The sequence below is a fragment of the Somniosus microcephalus genome, chromosome 5 (assembly GCF_052327205.1).
Source record: "Somniosus microcephalus isolate GS21.2 chromosome 5, FLI_Smic_1.0, whole genome shotgun sequence".
Lineage (NCBI taxonomy): Eukaryota > Metazoa > Chordata > Chondrichthyes > Squaliformes > Somniosidae > Somniosus > Somniosus microcephalus.
The window spans coordinates 319,246,425-319,264,936 of NC_140991.1; the positions used below are offsets into that span (position 1 = coordinate 319,246,425).

Consider the following 18,512-nt stretch of genomic DNA (forward strand, 5'->3'; position numbering starts at 1 on the left):
CACTGCTGAAACTGGTGTTTGGCTTCAATCCAAGGCAACGTTTCTGCTTCTCACAAGACTCCAGATTGCATCTTCATTGCAGCTGTGCAGAGTGGATGTGGGATGAACAGTAGCGATGAGCTCATAATGCCATGTGCAGTCAATGAGTTAAAATACAAGGAGGGTTTTGTTCTTGAGATACAATGTATACTGGGCAGTACATTGCTTAGAAACTGACGGCATATTGTTTCTTCCCATCCCCAATTCTTCCCCTCCTCTCCTGAAGGCACTGATTCATAACAAGGCAGTGACATGGGTTCAATAGGCGTTGGCAATCATCCAATACCTTGTCTAATTGGCCACTCTTAGGCTGCATTTATGCTATGGTAACATCACCGGGACGTAAATATAAGATAGCTACTAAGAGATCAAATAAAGAGTTTACATGGAGTTTCTTTACACAAGAGGGTGGTGCGAATGTGGAACTTGGTGCCACCAGGAGTGGCGGAAGCAGAGAGCACTGATGCATTTAAGGGGAGGCTTAATGCATTTATGAGGGAGTGGGGAAGAGAGGGAGGGAGGGAAGAGGTAATCATAGGGGAAGGAGGCGCTATTCGAGTATTGGCATAGACCAGGTGGGCTGAATGACCTGTTTCTATGCTATAGATTCTATGTAATGATCTGTGCTGTTGCCATCAGGAGAGGGTGAGTTGGGACGGATGCGTTCCTATCAATGCATAAAGGAAACACTTGCTCAGAAGGTTGAAAAGGCCATCCGACAACTGAAGAACAAGAAGGCCTCAGGAGCAGATGGAATCCCTGCCGAGCCACTAAAGCATGGTGGAGAAGCACTACTGGCGCGAATTCATGAACTCATCTCTCTTATCTGGAAGGAGGAGTGCATGCCAGGGGATCTCAGAGATGCCGTAATTGTGACCATCTTCAAGAAAGGTGACAAGTCTGATTGTGGTAATTACAGAGGAGTTTCCCTGCTGTCTGCCACAGGGAAAGTCATCGCAAAAATCCTCCTCAATCGCCTTCTCACAGTGGCTGAAGAGCTCCTCCCAGAGTTGCAATGCGGATTCTGCCCAATAAGGGGCACAATGGACATGATCTTCATTGCACGTCAATTACAAGAGAAATGCAGGAAACAGCACCAACCGCTGTACATGACCTTCTTTCATCTCACAAAGGCCTTCGACACTGTCAACCGTGAGGGATTATGGAGTGTCCTCCTCAAATTCGGCTGCCCTCAAAAGTTTGTCACCATCCTCCGCCTGCTTCACGACAACATGCAAGCCGTGATCCTGACCAACGGTTCCACCACAGACCCAATTCTGACAAAGAGCTAATTTACAGAACAAACGGGAAACTGCTCAACCTCTGTCGCTTCCAGTCTAGATCCAAGGTCGTCCCATCCTATCGTCGAATTACAGTATGCAGACGATGCTTGCATCTGCGCACACTCGGAGGTCGAACTCCAAACCATCGTCAACACCTTCACCAAAGCGTACGAGAGCATGGGCCTTACACTAAACATTCGTAAGACAAAGGTCCTCTACCAACCTGTGTCCGCCACACAGTACTGCCCCCCCGATTATCAAAATCCACGATGAGGCCTTGGACAACGTGGACCACTTTCCATACTTCGGGAGCCTATTGTCAACAAGGACGGACGTTGATGACGAAGTCCAACACCACCTTCAGTGTGCCAGTGCAGCCTTCGGTCGCCTGAGGAAGAGTGTGTTTGAAGACCAGGACCTCAAACCCGGCACTAAGCTCATGGTCTACAGAGCAGTAGTACCCGCCCTGCTGTATGCCTCAGAGACATGGACCATGTACAGCAGGCACCTCAAAGCACTGGAGAGGTACCACCAACGCTGCCTCCGCAAGATCCTGCAAATCCATTGGCAGGATAGGCGCACCAACGTCAGTGTTCTCGCTCAGGCCAACATCCCCGGCATCGAAGCTTTGACCACGCTCCATCAGCTCCGATGGACGGGTCACATCGTCCACATGCCCAATACGAGACTCCCAAAACAAGTGCTCTACTCGGAGCTCCGACACAGCAAGAGAGCCCCAGGTGGGCAGAGGAAATGCTTCAAGGACACCCTGAAAGCCTCCTTGAAAAAGTGCAACATCACCACCGACACCTGGGAATCCCTGGCCCAAGACCGCTCAAAGTGGAGGAGAAGCATCCGGGAAGGCGCCAAACACCTCGAGTCTCTTCGCCGGGAGCAAGCGGAAGCCAAGCGCAGGCAGAGCAAGTCAACCCAAGCACCCCACCCACCCACCCCTTCAACCACCGTCTGCCCCACCTGTGACAGAGACTGTAGGTCCCGCACTGGACTCATCAGTCACCTGAGAACTCATTTTTAATGTGAAAGCAAGTCATCCTCGGTTTCGAGGGACTGCCTAAGAAGAAGAAGAAAGGAAACACTTGCTCAAAACGAGGAAGCACTTGTTAAACATGTACAAAATTGCTTAGGATCTTCAAAGGGTTAAAATTGATCAATAAGAAACATAGGACCAGGAGGAGGCCATTCAGTCCCTCGAGCCTGCTCCGCCATTCAATGCGATCATGGCTGATCTGTGACCTAACTCCATATACCTGCCTTTGACCCATATCCCTTAATACCTTTGGTTAATAGAAAGCTATCAATCTCAGATTTAAAATTAACAATTGATCTAATATCAATTGCCGTTTGCGGAAGAGAGTTCCAAACTTCGACCACCCTTTGTGTGTAGAAGTGTTTCCTAATTTCACTCCTGAAAGGTCTGGCTCTAATTTAAAAAAAATCACAGCTTATCCTAACTCTGTAGGCACTTTGAAGGTAACAGTTTGCTGTTACTCGCTTCTGTCTGTACTGCAGCACTAATTTTTAGGCTATGCCCCCTAGTCCTAGAATCCCCAACCAGCGGAAATAGTTTCTCTCTCTCCACCCTATCTGTTCCCCTTAATATCTTAAAAACTTCGATCAGATCACTACTCAACCTTCTAGGTTCCAGGGAATACAACCCTAGTTTGTGTCTATATAACACAGTTCATTGTCAAATACAAATCTCTATTGGGCAGAACTACTCTGGCTTCCCAATATGAATTTTTACTGCAGTGGCATATTAATATTCTGACAGGAGTGTGCCACTTGCTGCTATATATTTTCAGAAACAGCTCACAAAGGGCCTATTGTCAGAGCTGCAGTACAGACAGAAGCGAGTAACAGCAAACTGTTATCTTCAAAGTGACTACAGAGTTAGGATAAGCTGTGGTTTTTTTTTGCACTGTCGCACCACCTCTCGAAAATCCAGCCTGGACACTGGATTCAGGTTTCACTGAATGTCATTACACAAGAGAGATTTGTCTAACCAGTATGTGTAAGAAAGTTATCTGGTTATAAAAACGGAAGGAATTCAACATCAAAATAAAGCTGAGGAAAGAATCGTGCTTTGTAGCTGGTTTCCAAATTGCGAATTAACACCTGTGCCTTGATTTTGTGAAGTGACTAACCTTTCTAACCGTACTTTCTAACACTTGGTATTTCAAATTCATGGGGTTTTTCCTCGCAGATGATGAAGGGCAGATTTGCTTCTGTATTTTATTCCATTCCACAATTTTCTTCCTGTCACCTTGTACCTTACATCCACACCACTGTGCTCAGTCGGAAAAGCTAAACTCAGCCTGTAGGACAACAATGCTGCACCACCATCAGCCCACGAGGACATCTGCTTAAAAGAGCCACTTATAATCTCCCCTCCCCAGATAACATAACCAAGGCTGGAAAATCTGCCCTATAGAGAAGGCCTTAGTATGACTGACACTCAGATTCAAACTCAGGTCTCCTAATTGAGGAGTATTGTACTCCAGTGTCCCAATTAAACAAACCTCTGAAATATGTTTGCAAAGAAAGAAAGACTTGCATTTATACAGCATCTTTCATGACCTCAGGACGTCCCATGGCACTTTACAGCCAATGAAGTACTTTTTGAAGTGTAGTCACTGTTGTAATGTAGGAAACGCAGCAGCCAATTTTCGCACAGCAAGCTCCCACAAACAGCAATGTGATAATGACCCGATAATCTGCTTTAGTGATGTTGATTGAGGAATAAATATTGGCCAGGAGACCAGGGATAACTCCCCTGCTCTTCGAAATAGTGGCCATGGGATCTTTTCCGTCCACCTGAGAGGGCAGACGGGGCCTTGGTTTAAAGTCTCATCCGAAAGACGGCAGGCACCTCAGACAGTGCGGCACTCCCTCAGTACTGCACCTCAGACAGTGCGGCACTCCCTCAGTACTGCACCTCAGACAGTGCGGCACTCCCTCAGCACTGCACTGGAGTGTCAGCCTGGAATTTTGTGCTCAAGTCTCTGGAGTGGGACTTGAACCCACAACGTTCTGACTCAGAGGCGAGGGTGCTACCTACTGAGAGATGGCTGTCACCTTTTGAAGCCAAAGGATATTTGATATTCAAAGGTTAAAAATCTGAAGTCATTACTTTTATTTCTCGGTGAGGAGGGCACAGGAGGCAGAATGGACTCTGGTAAGAGGTACTGAGAAACTATTTCTCATCATGCTGGCTTAGGGCAGGTGTGTCCAACCTTGTGGAGACAGAGCCAGATTCATGCACCACAACTAGTGGATAGTCCATGAATGATTAAAATTTGGATTAGCTAGAACCGGGATCAAACACCGAAGAGAACATTTCCACATTTATTGGAAAAGTATTTATCACACTGACAAATCGTTCCTGTTTCTCACGATGACATTTCATGCAAATGGACAGGATCACAACCCCTCGGCAACCAGACGACTGATCAGAAATACCCTACCCACATAATCCAGGATGCAAAAATTATGACATGAAATGCCTTCTTATCTCAGCTTTTCCGACGTGTCTGATTCACTCCAGAGTCTGGTGATTTGCATTTTTTTTTTTAAACGCTTACTATTCGTACAAGAAAATTAAATATGTAGAAAGCTCTGTGTTTATATTTCCAGTGTGGCTTGCAAGCATTAAAATTTTTAAAAATTACAAAAATTGCCAGATTTGGAAATGAATTATGAGTTTTAGCAATCCCATGTGCACTGCTCCCCAATTACCACTTAGTCATGTATTTAAATACAACTTACAAATTAATAGCTAAATATTTATTTATTTAAATATTTCCAGGCCAATATTTATCCCTCAACCAACATCACTAAAAACAAATGATCTGGTCATTATCACACAGCTGTTTGTGGGAGCTTGCTGTGCGCAAATTGGCTGCCGCGTTTCCTACATTACAACAGTGACTACACTTCAAAAAGTACTTCATTGGCTGTAAAGCGCTTGGGGACGTCCGGTGGTCGTGAAAGGCGCTATAGAAATGCAAGTCTTTCTTTCTTTGTTAAATACAGCTCTGAGGTGATCTGACCCCTCTCTCGTCAGATTACTGCCATCAAAAGGGACCCCATCGGTGCAGAATCCCAGAAGGGGACCTCAAAAGGGGTAGAAGCATCCCGCTGATCGGAAGGAAGGCCCCATTGCAGGTCAAGGCGTTAGTAAGTAGTAAGAAAGACTCTGGGCCTGGCTGGAGGGAGAGGAGCCTGCTCCCTCTATTGGGGGAGCTCTGGGACTTTGCTGCCACCTCCTGGGGCCTACCTTCCACATGGTAACCTGGGAAGCAGCGGTAACTAGGGTGGTAAGAAGGTAAATCCCCTGGGGACTTGGACCCTGCCACCATTTGCATGCGGCAGGCAGGGAAGGAGCGGCTAGCAGTGGTTCAGGTGGGACAGAAATCCTGGTCAGGGCTGTGAGGTGGTGGTAAACCTCAAAACTCAAATTTTCCATATTGTTTGCCATGATTCCATTGGGTGGATTAGTGGAGGAGAAATCCCCCCACCATTAATAGCCTGGGAGAGCACCACTGACCAGAAACTTAACTGCACCAGCCACATAAATGCCGTGGCTACTAGAGCAGGTCAGAGGCTGGGTATTCTGCAGTGAGTGGCTCACCTCTTGACTCCCCAAAGCCTTTGTACCAACTACAAGGCATGAGCCAGGAGTGTGATGGAATGGGTGCAGCTCCAACAACACTCAAGAAGCTCGACACCATCCAGGACAAAGCAGCCCGCTTGATTGGCACCCCATCCACCACCTTAAACATTCACTCCCTCCACCACCGGCGCACCGTGGCTGCAGTGTGTACCATCTACAAGATGCACTGCAGCAACTCACAAAGGCTTCTTCGGCAGCACCTCCCAAACCCGCGACCTCTACCACCTAGAAGGATAAGGGCAGCATTACAACAGTGACTACACTTCAAAAAGTACTTCATTGGCTGTAAAGCGCTTTGGGAGGTCCGGTGGTCGTGAAAGGCGCTATAGTAATGCAAGTCTTTCTTTCTTTAATAACTTCAGTTAAAAGAAAAACAGGATTAATCACAAGTAATGTCGTTGTGCGGCAAGTATATAATTTAATTACATATTTACAGGTTGCTAAACACAAATATAAATGTAATTTTGCACGGAGTATGTTTTAAAGCAGTACAAGGATTCATGGAATCAGTACACTTACACTGAATACAAAGGCAAGCTGGGGATATTATCGAAAAACAAACAAAAATAAACTATAGACAAATATTTAGGGATAACAGATTATTTTTAATATACCATTTCAAATATTAAAATTAATTTATTAATGCACAGGAGGTTGTGATAACAATATTAAGAATAATTGCATTAGCTACTAAAACAGGTAACACTTCAGATGGACAACAGCTTAATTTTACACCAGGCCATAAAACGATGATAATTGCTTTTGACACAATCCATTTATCAATTAACCAAAATGTAATCAACCAGAGCATTGGGATTTTTTTTAAAAACCAAACCTGCTTGCGAAAATCAAGTCTCTAAATAGAATGTTTTCTGAATAGTTAAATATGAATTTATGAAACTGAAAAGAATCATAGAGGTTTACAGCACAGAAGGAGGCCATTCGGCCCATCGTGTCTGTGCCGGCCGACAAAGAGCTGCCCAGCCTAATCCCACTTTCCAGCTCTTGGTCCGTAGCCCTGTAGGTTCCGGCACTTCAAGTGCATATCCAAGTACTTTTTAAATGCGATGAGGGTTTCTCCTCTACCACCCTTTCAGGCAGTGAGTTCCAGACCCCCACCACCCTCTGGGTGAAAAAAGTTCTCCTCAACTCCCCTCTAATCCTTCTCCCAATTACTTTCAATCTGTGCCCCCTGGTTATTGACCTCTTTTCAAGTTTTCAAATTAAAGCTAAACACATTCTGTAATATAAAAAGACAAAAGCTCAACTACATACCTTGTTCGTAAAGCATTTTCATGTTGGCATCTTTATAGGCAATGAGGTTGTTGAATAGTAACACCATACTTTGCATGGCAGTACCTAGCACATTGTCCTGGTGCTCCTGTGAATCAGATAAACAAGTTGATTGCAAAAACTAGAAAAAATATATAAATGCAACCTAAAGAGCATGATAACAAAAAGCATACAGTAGTACATGTAGAATAATGGTCTGCAGTGCAAGTTTGCAGTGCATAGCTGGTCTGTGAGAGTGTGAGTGTGAGCGTGCGAGTGCAAGTGAGTGTGTGTGTGCGAGTGTATGAGTGAGTGAGTGTGAGTGAGTGAGTGTGCGAGAGTGTGTATGTGTGTGTGAGAGTGTGAGTGTGTGTGTGGGAGTGTGTGTGTGTGAGAGTGAGTGTGTGAGTGTGTGTGTGTGAGTGTGTGGGAGTGTGTGTGTGAGAGAGAGTGTGAGTGTGAGTATGAGTGTGTGTGTGTGAGAGAGTGTGAGTGTGAGTGTGTGTGTGTGACTGCCTGAAAGAAGACATGCCTGCGTCATTAACAGCAGCAGTTGCATGCACCCAGCAAGTTGCCACCAACTTTATCTGCAGACGCTGATACATCTATCTGGCTACGACCTGCGCGAACTACCTTTACGGGGTCCAGATTCTGAGACACATATCTGGCAATGACCATGAGGAACCACAGGGTCTGGTTCAACACAGAGCCAGATGCAGAGCTTCCAGGACCACTGCATAAGGCTGGCACGTCTAGCGTCGGTAACTGTTGGCAGTGGCCTGAAACTTGGCTGCACCTCCTTGTGACCATGCTGCAATGCCAACCTATGTGGAGAAAGCGGCAGAGCAGCACAGAGGGCAACCTGCCGTGCAATCACTTCGTGCAGCAGCAACTCCACCTCAGCAACGATTAGACGAGAGATCACGTGCTCGGTTGCTTGGCTACTTGCCTGGGTGGAGGGGGTCATCCTTGCACCTTGAATTTCCTTCACGTTCATTTTTGCCCGTCACTTCTTAGTCCTCTTTCCCTTCCCGCTTGGGAAAGGCTGCGAATAGGCTGAGATGCTTTCAGGAGGCTTTCAGAATTTGTATCCCTCTATTTTCATAGAAATTCACGGCACAGGAGGAGGGTCAAAATCCTGGAGCTCGCTCCCTAACAGCACTGTGGGAGCACCTTCACCACACGGACTGCAGCGGTTCAAGAAGGCGGCTCACCACCACCTTCTCAAGGGCAATTAGGGATGGGCAATAAATGCTGGCCTTACCAGCGACGCACACATCCCAGGAACGAATAAAAAAAAGAGGCAATTTGGCCCATTGTATCTGTGCTCTCCAGCCTAATCCCACTTTCCAGCTCTTGGTCCGTAGCCCTGGAGGTTACGGCACTTCAAGTGCATATCCAGGTACTTTTTAAATGCGATGAGGGTTTCTGCCTCTACCACCCTCTAACCCTTCTATCAATTACTTTACTTACAGGGGAAATGCTTCATAGGGGAGCACTTGGGCTCATGGGCTGCATCTGTATCCCGCTGTCCTGACATTTCCCTTTAATTGCCTCCTTCCCTTCAAATTTCGCTTACATGCAATTTTCCACTCCCACCACGAGTGTGCTTCCTGGACTCGTCTAAATCTGCATGAATCTCTGCAAAGGAACTAAACTTGGAAAACTGGGTGCAAACAGCGTGCTTCTATGTGAGACTGTCCAAAGCCCCCACGAGTCACTCGAGTCTGAAGCCTGCCAATACGACAAAATCTACGCCATAATGTTATTGTGAGAAGAGGGTAGGAGTAACAGCTAAATACTCAGGTTGAAAGCTCTCATTCTAAAAACATATACATAGTAATTTGAAACGTTTATAGTTTGAAGACCAGTAATGGATCAGCCTGGATGCATACCTTACGTTAAAGTAAAAAATCTGGAGTTTGACAGACTCAAGGCAATACTACACCGGCCTCTCAATGTTCTCGGCTACAGAATCATAGGACGTGGACCGAGGCTTAAAATTTCCCACATGGAGAATTCTTGGTCCATGTGGGCCGTTGGGGAAAATTGTTCAGAGGCAGTTTCAGGTGTAGGGAGTGTTTCTCCAGAGAGAGGGAGAGAGAACAGAATTGAAGGATGGGTCAAGCCTCCTTATCTGTGCATAGAAATGACTCCTCTGGTTGTAGACCCGTGGGAGGAATTTATCTCTGTTCTTTCAGCCAGATAATAGCAAGTGACAGAAAAAACCCCACAGGACAAGAACAGAACAACTTACATTTATATAGCGCCTTTAACGTAGGAAAACATCCCAAAGCGCTTCCCAGAAATGTCATCAGACGAAAATTGACACGGTGCCAAATAAGGAGATATTAGGACAGGTGACCAAAAGCTTGGTCAAAGAGGTCGGTTTTAAGGAGGGTCTTAACGGAGGAGAGAGAGGCGGAGAGGTTTAGGGAGGGAATTCCAGAGTTTAGGGGCTAGACAGCTGAAGTCATGGCTGCCAATGGTGGAGCGCAGGGTGTAGGGATGCACAAGCGGCCAGAGTTCGAGGAATGTAAAGATCTCGGGGGGTTGTGGGGCTGGAGGAGGTTACAGAGATAGGGAGGGGCGAGGCCAGGGAGAGATTTGAACACGAGGATGAGAATTTTAAATTTGAGGCATTGGTGGACCGGGAGCCAATCTAAGTCAGCGAGCACAGGGGTGATGAGTGAATGGGACATGGTGTGGGTTAGGAGACAGGCAGCAGAATAGTGGGTGACGGTCAAGGGTATGGAGGGTCTACTGGCTCGACGAATGGCTGAGTGGGTACTTACACTGCCTGGTGAGGCACTGAGGCACACAAACCAGAAGGAAGGGCTCACCTTCTTTGGTCTGTGCTGTGTTGGCTAATCTGAGGGGGGCAACAATGAGAGCAGTAAGATTAGTCCCAGAGTCTCTGTGCTAGGGGACAAACACTCAGAATACTGGCTCCTGCATGCTATGCAGTGACCCTTGCCAGAGAGTGTGTACGTGTGGGCCTTGAGTGTCAGCCGTGGCTCAGTGGGCGGCACCCTCGCCTCCGAGTCAGAAGGTTGTGGGTTCAAGTCCCACTCCAGAGACTTGAGCACAAAAATCTAGGCTGACACTCCCAGTGCAGTACTGAGGGAGCGCTGCACTGTCGGAGGTGCCGTCTTTCGGATGAGACGTTAAACCGAGGCCCCGTCTGCCCGCTCAGGTGGACGTCGAAGATCCCATGGCACTATTTCAAAGAGCAGGGGGGAGTTCTCCCCGGTGTCCTGGCCAATATTTATCCCTCAATCAACATCACTAAAACAGATTATCTCCTCAATATCACATTGGTGTTTGTGGGAGCTTGCTGTGCGCAAATTGGCTGCCGCGTTTCCTCCATTACAACAGTGACTACACTTTAAAAAGTACTTCATTGGCTGTAAAGCGCTTCGGGACGTCCGGTGGTCGTGAAAGGCGCGATAGAAATGCAAGTCTTTCTTTTCTTTTTGAAGTTGTGCTATTCGTGATGGTCAACTAGTCCATCAACACTCACTGTCCAGATTTAGATGTGAAGAATGGCCACTTTATCGAGGTTCTGGGGAGACGGCTGGTGGTCTTGGTGCTGTAGCCCAGCACGATTATGCGTCTTCAGGAGAGAAGTGGGGAATTTTTTTTAAAAATTGGAATAACTCCACATATCTATAATAAATTTAAAATCTTACATCGGTGCGCACTGACTGCCTACAGAATCTTACTTCCCGTTATCATGTTTTTAATCACAATTTTGTGTCAACTTTTGCCATTATGAATTCCTAAGTCTACAGTTATGACAGAAGTTTTCTGTGTCATGCTGTAATTGTTCCCTCCCACCAGTGGTGGTGCTGTAGCACCTCAGTTTTGTGTCTCCCAGCTCCTCAGCCTGGACTGCGGAGAAATCTCGATTGTCCCACCAACTCTACTTCCCAAATTCTAAAAACACAGACAAAATGTAGGACTTCAAAATGGGGACTGAAATATGAATGCACGCCCTGGATCGTAAGAACATAAGAATTAGGAGCAGGAGTAGGCCACACGGCCCCTCGAGCCTGCTCCGCCATTCAATAAGATCATGGCTGATCTTCAACCTCAACTCCACTTTCCCGCTCAATTTTTATATCCCTTGATTCCCCTAGAGTCCAAAAATCTATCGATCTCAGCCTTGAATATACTCAATGATTCAGCATCCACAGCCCTCTGGGGCAGAGAATTCCAAAGATCCACAACCCTCTGAGTGAAGAAATTCCTCCACATCTCAGTCCTAAATGGCCGACGCCTTATCCTGAGACTGTGCCCCTTAGTTCTAGACTCTCCAGCCAGGAGAAACCACCTCTCAGCATCGACCCTGTCAATCCCCCTCAGAATCTTATATGTTTCAATGAGATCACCTCTCATTCTTCTAAACTCAGAGTATAGGCCCAATCTACTCAATCTCTCCTCATAGGACAACCCTCTCATCCCAGGAATCAATCTAGTGAATCTTCGTTGCACTGCCTCGAAGGCAAGAATGTCTTTCCTCAGATAAGGAGACCAAAACTGTGCCCAGTATTCCAGGTCCTTACCAAAGCCCTGAACAATTGCTGCAAGACTTCCTTACTCTTGAACTCTAACCCCCTTGCAATAAAGGCCAACATGCCATTTGCCTTCCTAATTGCTTGCTGTACCTGCAGACTAACTTGCTGTGTTTCCTCTACGAGGACACCTAAATCTCTCTGAACCCAATTATCTCCTGCCTTCTAATCGCAATTCAGCAATACCAGCACAGGCCAGTTAGGCCGAATGGCCTGTTTCTGTGCTGCGCATTCTATGTAATTCTACATAGTACATTGATTCTGAAACCTCGCCTGCAACACCACGGGACGATCGACAAAGTTTTTTCAACATGCAATGTCCCAAACTCCTCCATCACCATCCCTGGGTATGTCCTGTCCCACCGGCAGGACAGACCCACCAGGGGTGGTGGCACAGTGGTATACAGTTGGGAAGGAGTGGCCGTGGGAGTCCTCAAGATTGACTCCGGACCCCATGAAGTCTCATGGCTTCAGGTCAAGCATGGGCAAGGAAACCTCCTGCTGATTACCACCTACCGCCCTCCCTCAGCTGATGAATCAGTGCTCCTCCATGTTGAACACCACTTGGAAGAAGCACTGAGAGTAGCAAGAGCACAGAATGTACTCTGGGTGGGGGACTTCAATGTCCATCACCAAGAGTGGCTCGATAGCACCACTACTGACCAAGCTGGCCGAATCCTGAAGGACATAGCTGTCAGTCTGGGCCTGCGTCAGGTGGTGAGAGAACCAACACGAGGGGAAAACCTACTTGACCTCGTCCTCACCAATCTACCTGTCGCAGATGCATCTGTCCATGACAGTATTGGTAGCAGTGGCCACCGCACAGTCATTGTGGAGACATCCCGTCTTCACACTGAGGACACCCTCCATCGTGTTGTGTGGCACTACCACCGTGCTAAATGGGATAGATTCAAAACAGATGTAGCAGCTCAAAACTAGGCATCCGTGAGCCGCTGTGGGCCATCAGCAGCAGCAGAATTGTATTCCACCACAATCTGTAACCTCATGGCCCGGCATATCACTCACTCTACCATTACCACCAAGCCAGGGGGCCAACCCTGGTTCATAAAGGAGTGTAGAAGAGCATGCCAGGAGCAGCACCAGGCATACCTAAAAATGAGGTGCCAACCTGGGGAAGTTGCAACACAGGACTACATGCATGCTAAAAAGCGGAAGCAGCATGCTATAGACAGGGCTAAGCGATCCCACAATCAACAGAACAGATCAAAGCTCTGCAGTCCTGCCACATCCAGCCGTGAATGGTGGTGGACTATGAAACAACTAATGGGAAGAGGAGGCTCCATGAATATCCCCATCCTCAATGATGGTGGAGCCCAGCACTTGAGTGCGAAAGACAAGGCTGAAGCGTTTGCAACCATCTTCAGACAGAAGTGCCGAGTGGTGATCCATATCGGCCTCCTCCTAAGGTCCCCACCACCACAGAAGCCAGTCTTCAGCCAATTCGATTCACTCCACGTGATATCAAGAAACGGGGATACAGCAAAGGCTATGGGCCCCGACAACATCCCGGCTATCATGCTGAAGACGTGCTCCAGAACTAGCCGCGCCTCTAGCCAAGCTGTTCCAGTACAGCTATGTCCTGTCCACAAAAAGCAGGACAAATCCCCATCAGTCTACTCTCAATCATCAGCAAAGTGATGGAAGGTGTTGTCGACAGTGCTATCAAGCGGCACTTACTCACCAATAACCTGCTCACTGATGCCCAGTTTGGGTCCTGCCAAGACCACTCAGCTCCCGACCTCATTACAGCCTTGGTCCAAACATGGACAAAAGAGCTGAATTCCAGAGGTGGGGTGAGAGTGATTGCCCTCGACATCAAGGCAGCATTTGACAGAGTGTGGCATCAAGGAGCCCTAGTAAAACTGAAGTCATTAGGAATTGGGGGGAAAACGCTCCACTGGCTGGAGTCACACCTAGCACAAAGGAAGATGGTTGTGGTGGTTGAAGGTCAATCATCTCAGCCCCAGGATATCGCTGCAGGATTTCCTCAGGGCAGTATCCTAGGCCCAACCATCTTCAGCTGCTTCATCAATGACCTTCCCTCTAACATAAGGTCAGAAGTGGGGATGTTTGCTGATGACTGCACAGTGTTCAGCGCCATTCACAACTCCTCAGATAATGAAGCAGGCTATGCCCACATGTAACAGGATCTGGACGACGTTCAGGCTTGGTCTGATAAATGGCAGGTAACATTCGCGCCACAGAAGTGCCAGGCAATCATTATCTCCAACAAGCGAGAGTCTAACCACCTCCTCTTGACATTCAACGGCATTATCATCGCCGAATCCCCCACCATCAACATCCTGGGGGTCACCATTAACCAGAAACTTAACTGGACCAGCCACATAAATACTGTGGCAACAAGGGCAGGTCAGAGGCTGGGTATTCTGCGGCGAGTGTCTCACCTCCTGACTCCCCAAAGCCTTTCCACCATCTACAAGGCACAAGTCAGGAGTGTGATGGAATACTCTCCACTTGCCTGGATGAGTGCAGCCCCAACAACACTCAAGAAGCTCGACACCATCCAGGACAAAGCAGCCCGCTTGATGGGCACCCCATCCACCACCTTAAACATTCACTCCCTCTGCCACCGGTGCACCGTGGCTGCAGTGTGTACCATCTACAAGATGCACTGCAGCAACTCGCCAAGGCTTCTTCGACAGCACCTCCCAAACCCACGACCTCTTCCACCTAGAAGGACAAGGGCAGCAGGCGAATGGGAACACCACCACCTCCAAGTTCCCCTCTAAGTCACACACCATCCTGACTTAGAAATATATCGGCCGATCCTTCATCGTCACTGGGTCAAAATCCTGGAACTCCCTCCCTAACAGCACCGTGGGAGCACCTTCACCACACGGACTGCAGCGGTTCAAGAAGGCGGCTCACCGCCACCTTCTCAAGGGCAACTAGGGATGGGCAATAAGTGCTGGCCTTGCCAGCGACACCCACATCCTGAGAATGAATAAAAAAAACTTAAACTATAACTTCTTACAGTTTAATAGTGATCTTCTATTTATGCTCTTTATCTAAATAACTGTTACACAATTCTTTACCAACACACATGAGTTAACAGCAAACTTTTCTTCTATATGATGCAATAAACTTATCTAAGGAGCACAGGTGAGTTATTAAGCTGGAGACAGTGATGTGTGAACACTGCAATGAGCAGTTTTGGCAAAACATTGCTTCTTCTGTGAATCATAATTAAACTTGAAATTACCATCTTGTTTGTGTGTGGGTTTAGTTCGCTCATTAAAATGTACTGCCTCCAGCACAGAGACGCTCATTGTGCATGAATGAATAACAAATACACTCAAACTTCAACAATCAGTTATATGTGAACAACTCGTTGAACTCCTGTGGCATTGCTCACAGAGAAAATGAAAAAGTATTGGCGTTACACAGTATTAACAGCACAGAAAGAGGCCATTCGGCCCAACTGGTCCGTGCCGGTGTTTCTGCTCCACACGAGCCTCCTCCCACTCCCCTTCACCTCACCCCATCAACATATCCTTCTATTCCTTTCTCCCTCATGTGCTTATCTAGCTTCCCCTTAAATGCATCGATACTATTCGCTTCAACCACTCCCTGTGGTAGCGAGTTCCACATTCTCAGCACTCTCTGGGTAAAGAAGTTTCTTCTGAATTCCCGATTGGATTTATTAGTGACCGTCTTATATTGATGGCCCTTAGTTCTGGCCTCTACCGCAAGTGGAAACATCTTCTCTACGTCTACCCCTTTCATAATCTTAAAGACCTATTGTTTTACTGAATCATTTAGATTACTTCTCTGCACCACCCCCCCCGCCCCCTCCATAGAAAATGATTTGAACTCAAATTAGAACTGAGCTGAAAGGGTCAAAAAGCAAGGTTTTCCAAGGTTTCCACCAGCCCCCCCACAAAGCGTTTCATAGCTTTAGAAACTCGAGAGGGTCTAAGAGATTTGTAGACGATTCGGATGTATCGCAATGCCAGCAGCACTTTGACCAGTTTTGTGTAAATTTCACTTTATGCCACATGCAAAAAATAGAGGCAAGAAGAAAAACTCTCCCCGAACCGAAAACTTGCTCGAGGCTGCGGCAGCCCACAATTATTTCTTTGTCCGCTGGTGAGCTGTTTTTATATAAACATGGAGGCAAAGTCAAATAGGAATGAAAATGGCGATGTCTCCAGAATTGATCACGCCGATCCAAAAGGCAGCGACAATCCACAAAACTGCAGAATGGCTTGTGGGGATTAATTCAGCGAGTGAAAGGTTACAAATACAAATTGAGTGTGAATGAAAGATGAACGAGAGATCCAAAGTTATAAAAATGCTCAGAATTTTTGGATCTGATTCGCAAAGCCACAAGAACAGGTTAGCGAGTGCAGAGTTAAACTTCAGAATGGGCAAATGTAAGAGAGGTTAATAAAACTGAAGAAGCCTGCCACAAATAGGTTTTTACTCATAAGGGTTCTTGACCTTCCAGGAGGCTTGAGGACTCTGGTAAGCACATGATTAGAGAAAACGGTTACGTGACTACCAGTGACCATGACACAGAAGATTTTACATTCATGTTGTTGCTATGGATCAATCATCTCACCAGGAAGGACACTCGCCCAACTTTTTTAATACTATAGATAAGCGGACAGATCCCCTCAGCACCAACCATGAGCTTTAACCATGTGGTGTCAGCTGTGGCTCAGTGGGCAGCACCCTCGCCTCTGGGTCAGAAGGTTGTGGGTTCAAGTCCCACTCCAGAGACTTGAGCACAAAAATCTAGGCTGACACTCCCAGTGCAGTGCTGAGGGAGTGCTGCACTGTCGGAGGTGCCGTCTTTCATAGAATCAAAGATTGGCAGGCAAAACTGTAGTGGAACAATGCTGCCTTTAAAGAGGAACTCGTTCGGGTACAGTCAAGGTACATTCCCACTAGGGGGAAAGGTAGGACAACTGAAGTCAGAGCTCCCTGGATGATGAAAGAGATAGAGAGTAAGATGAAGCAGAAAAAGAGTGCGTATGACAGGTCAGGTCGAGAATACATCTGAGAATCAGGCTGAATATAGAAAGTTCAGAGGAGAAGCGCAAAAGAAAATAAGAGGGGCAAAGAGAGGGTATGAGAATAGAATGGCAGCCAACATAAAAGGCATATAAATAGTAAATGGGTAGTAAGAGGAGGGGTGGGGCTGATTAGGGACCAAAAAGGGGACCTATGCATGGAGGCAGAGGGTATAGCTGAGGTATTTTCCATCTGCCTTCACCAAGGAAGAAGATGCTGCCATAGACATAGTGAAGGAGGAGGTAGAGGAGATACTGGATGGGATAAAAATTGATAAAGAGGAGGTAGTAGAAAGGCTGGCTGTGCTTAAAGTAGATAAGTCACCAGGACCGGATGGGATGCATCCTAGGACGCTGAGGGAAGTGAAGGAAGAAATTGTGGAGGTACTGGCCATAATCTTCCAATCCTCCTTAGAAACGGGGGTGGTGCCAGAGGACTGGAGAATTGCAAATGTTACAACATTGATCAAAAAAGGGTGTAATGATAAACCCAGCAACTACAGGCCAGTCAGTTTAACCTCGGTAGTGGTGAAACTTTTAGAAAAGATTATCAGGGATAAAATTAAGAGTCACTTGGACAAGTGTGGATTAATTAAGAAAAGCCAGCACAGATTTGTTAAAGGCAAATCGTGTTTAACCAACTTGATTGAGTTTTTTGATGAGGTAACAGAGAGGGTTGATGAGGGTAATGCGGTTGACATAGTGTACATAGATTTCCAAAAGGCGTTCGACAAAGTGCCACAAAATAGGCTTGCCAGCAAAATTGAAACTCATCTAATATTTCTTCTTCTTAGGCAGTCCCTCGGAACCGAGGATGACTTGCTTCCACACTAAAAATGAGTTCTCAGGTGACTGATGAGTCCAATGCAGGACCTACAGTCTCTGTCACAGGTGGGGCAGACGGTGGTTGAAGGGGCAGGTGGGTGGGGTGCTTGGGTTGACGTGCGCTCCTTCCGCTGTTTGTGCTTGGCTTCCGCTTGCTCCCGGCGAAGAGACTCGAGGTGTTCGGCGCCTTCCCGGATGCTTCTCCTCCACTTTGTGCGGTCTTGGGCCAGGGATTCCCAGGTGTCGGTGGGGATGTTGCACTTTTTTAAGGAGGCTTTGAGGGTGTCCTTGAAGCATTTCCTCTGCCCACCTGGGGCTCTCTTGCCATGTCGGAGCTCCGAGTAGAGCGCTTGTTTTGGGAGTCTTGTATCGGGCATGCGGACAATGTGACCCGTCCATCGGAGCTGATCGAGCGTGGTCAAAGCTTCGATGCTGGGGATGTTGGCCTGAGCAAAAACACTGACGTTGGTGCGCCTATCCTGCCAATGGATTTGCAGGATCTTGCGGAGGCAGCGTTGGTGGTACCTCTCCAGTGCTTTGAGGTGCCTGCTGTACATGGTCCATGTCTCTGAAGCATACAGGAGGGCGGGTATCACTGCTGCTCTGTAGACCATGAGTTTGGTGCTGGGTTTGAGGTCCTGGTCTTCAAACACTCTCTTCCTCAGGTGACCGGAGGCTACACTGGCACACTGAAGGCGGTGTTCGACTTCACGCACAGACATCTTCCACCCTTTAAAATGAAGTTCGGGACCTGGAACGTCAG

At 47.2% G+C, this 18,512-nt stretch overlaps 1 protein-coding gene across 1 annotated transcript in view; it reads right to left on the reverse strand.

The window, feature by feature from the left end:
- Positions 1-18,512, reverse strand: part of ulk4 (unc-51 like kinase 4) — a 585,662-nt gene that overhangs the window by 133,145 nt on the left and 434,005 nt on the right. The window contains exon 30 of the mRNA XM_085989398.1: positions 7,291-7,396. Coding sequence (XP_085845524.1) covers positions 7,291-7,396 — 106 coding nt within the window. The remainder of the gene's footprint in view (positions 1-7,290; positions 7,397-18,512) is intronic.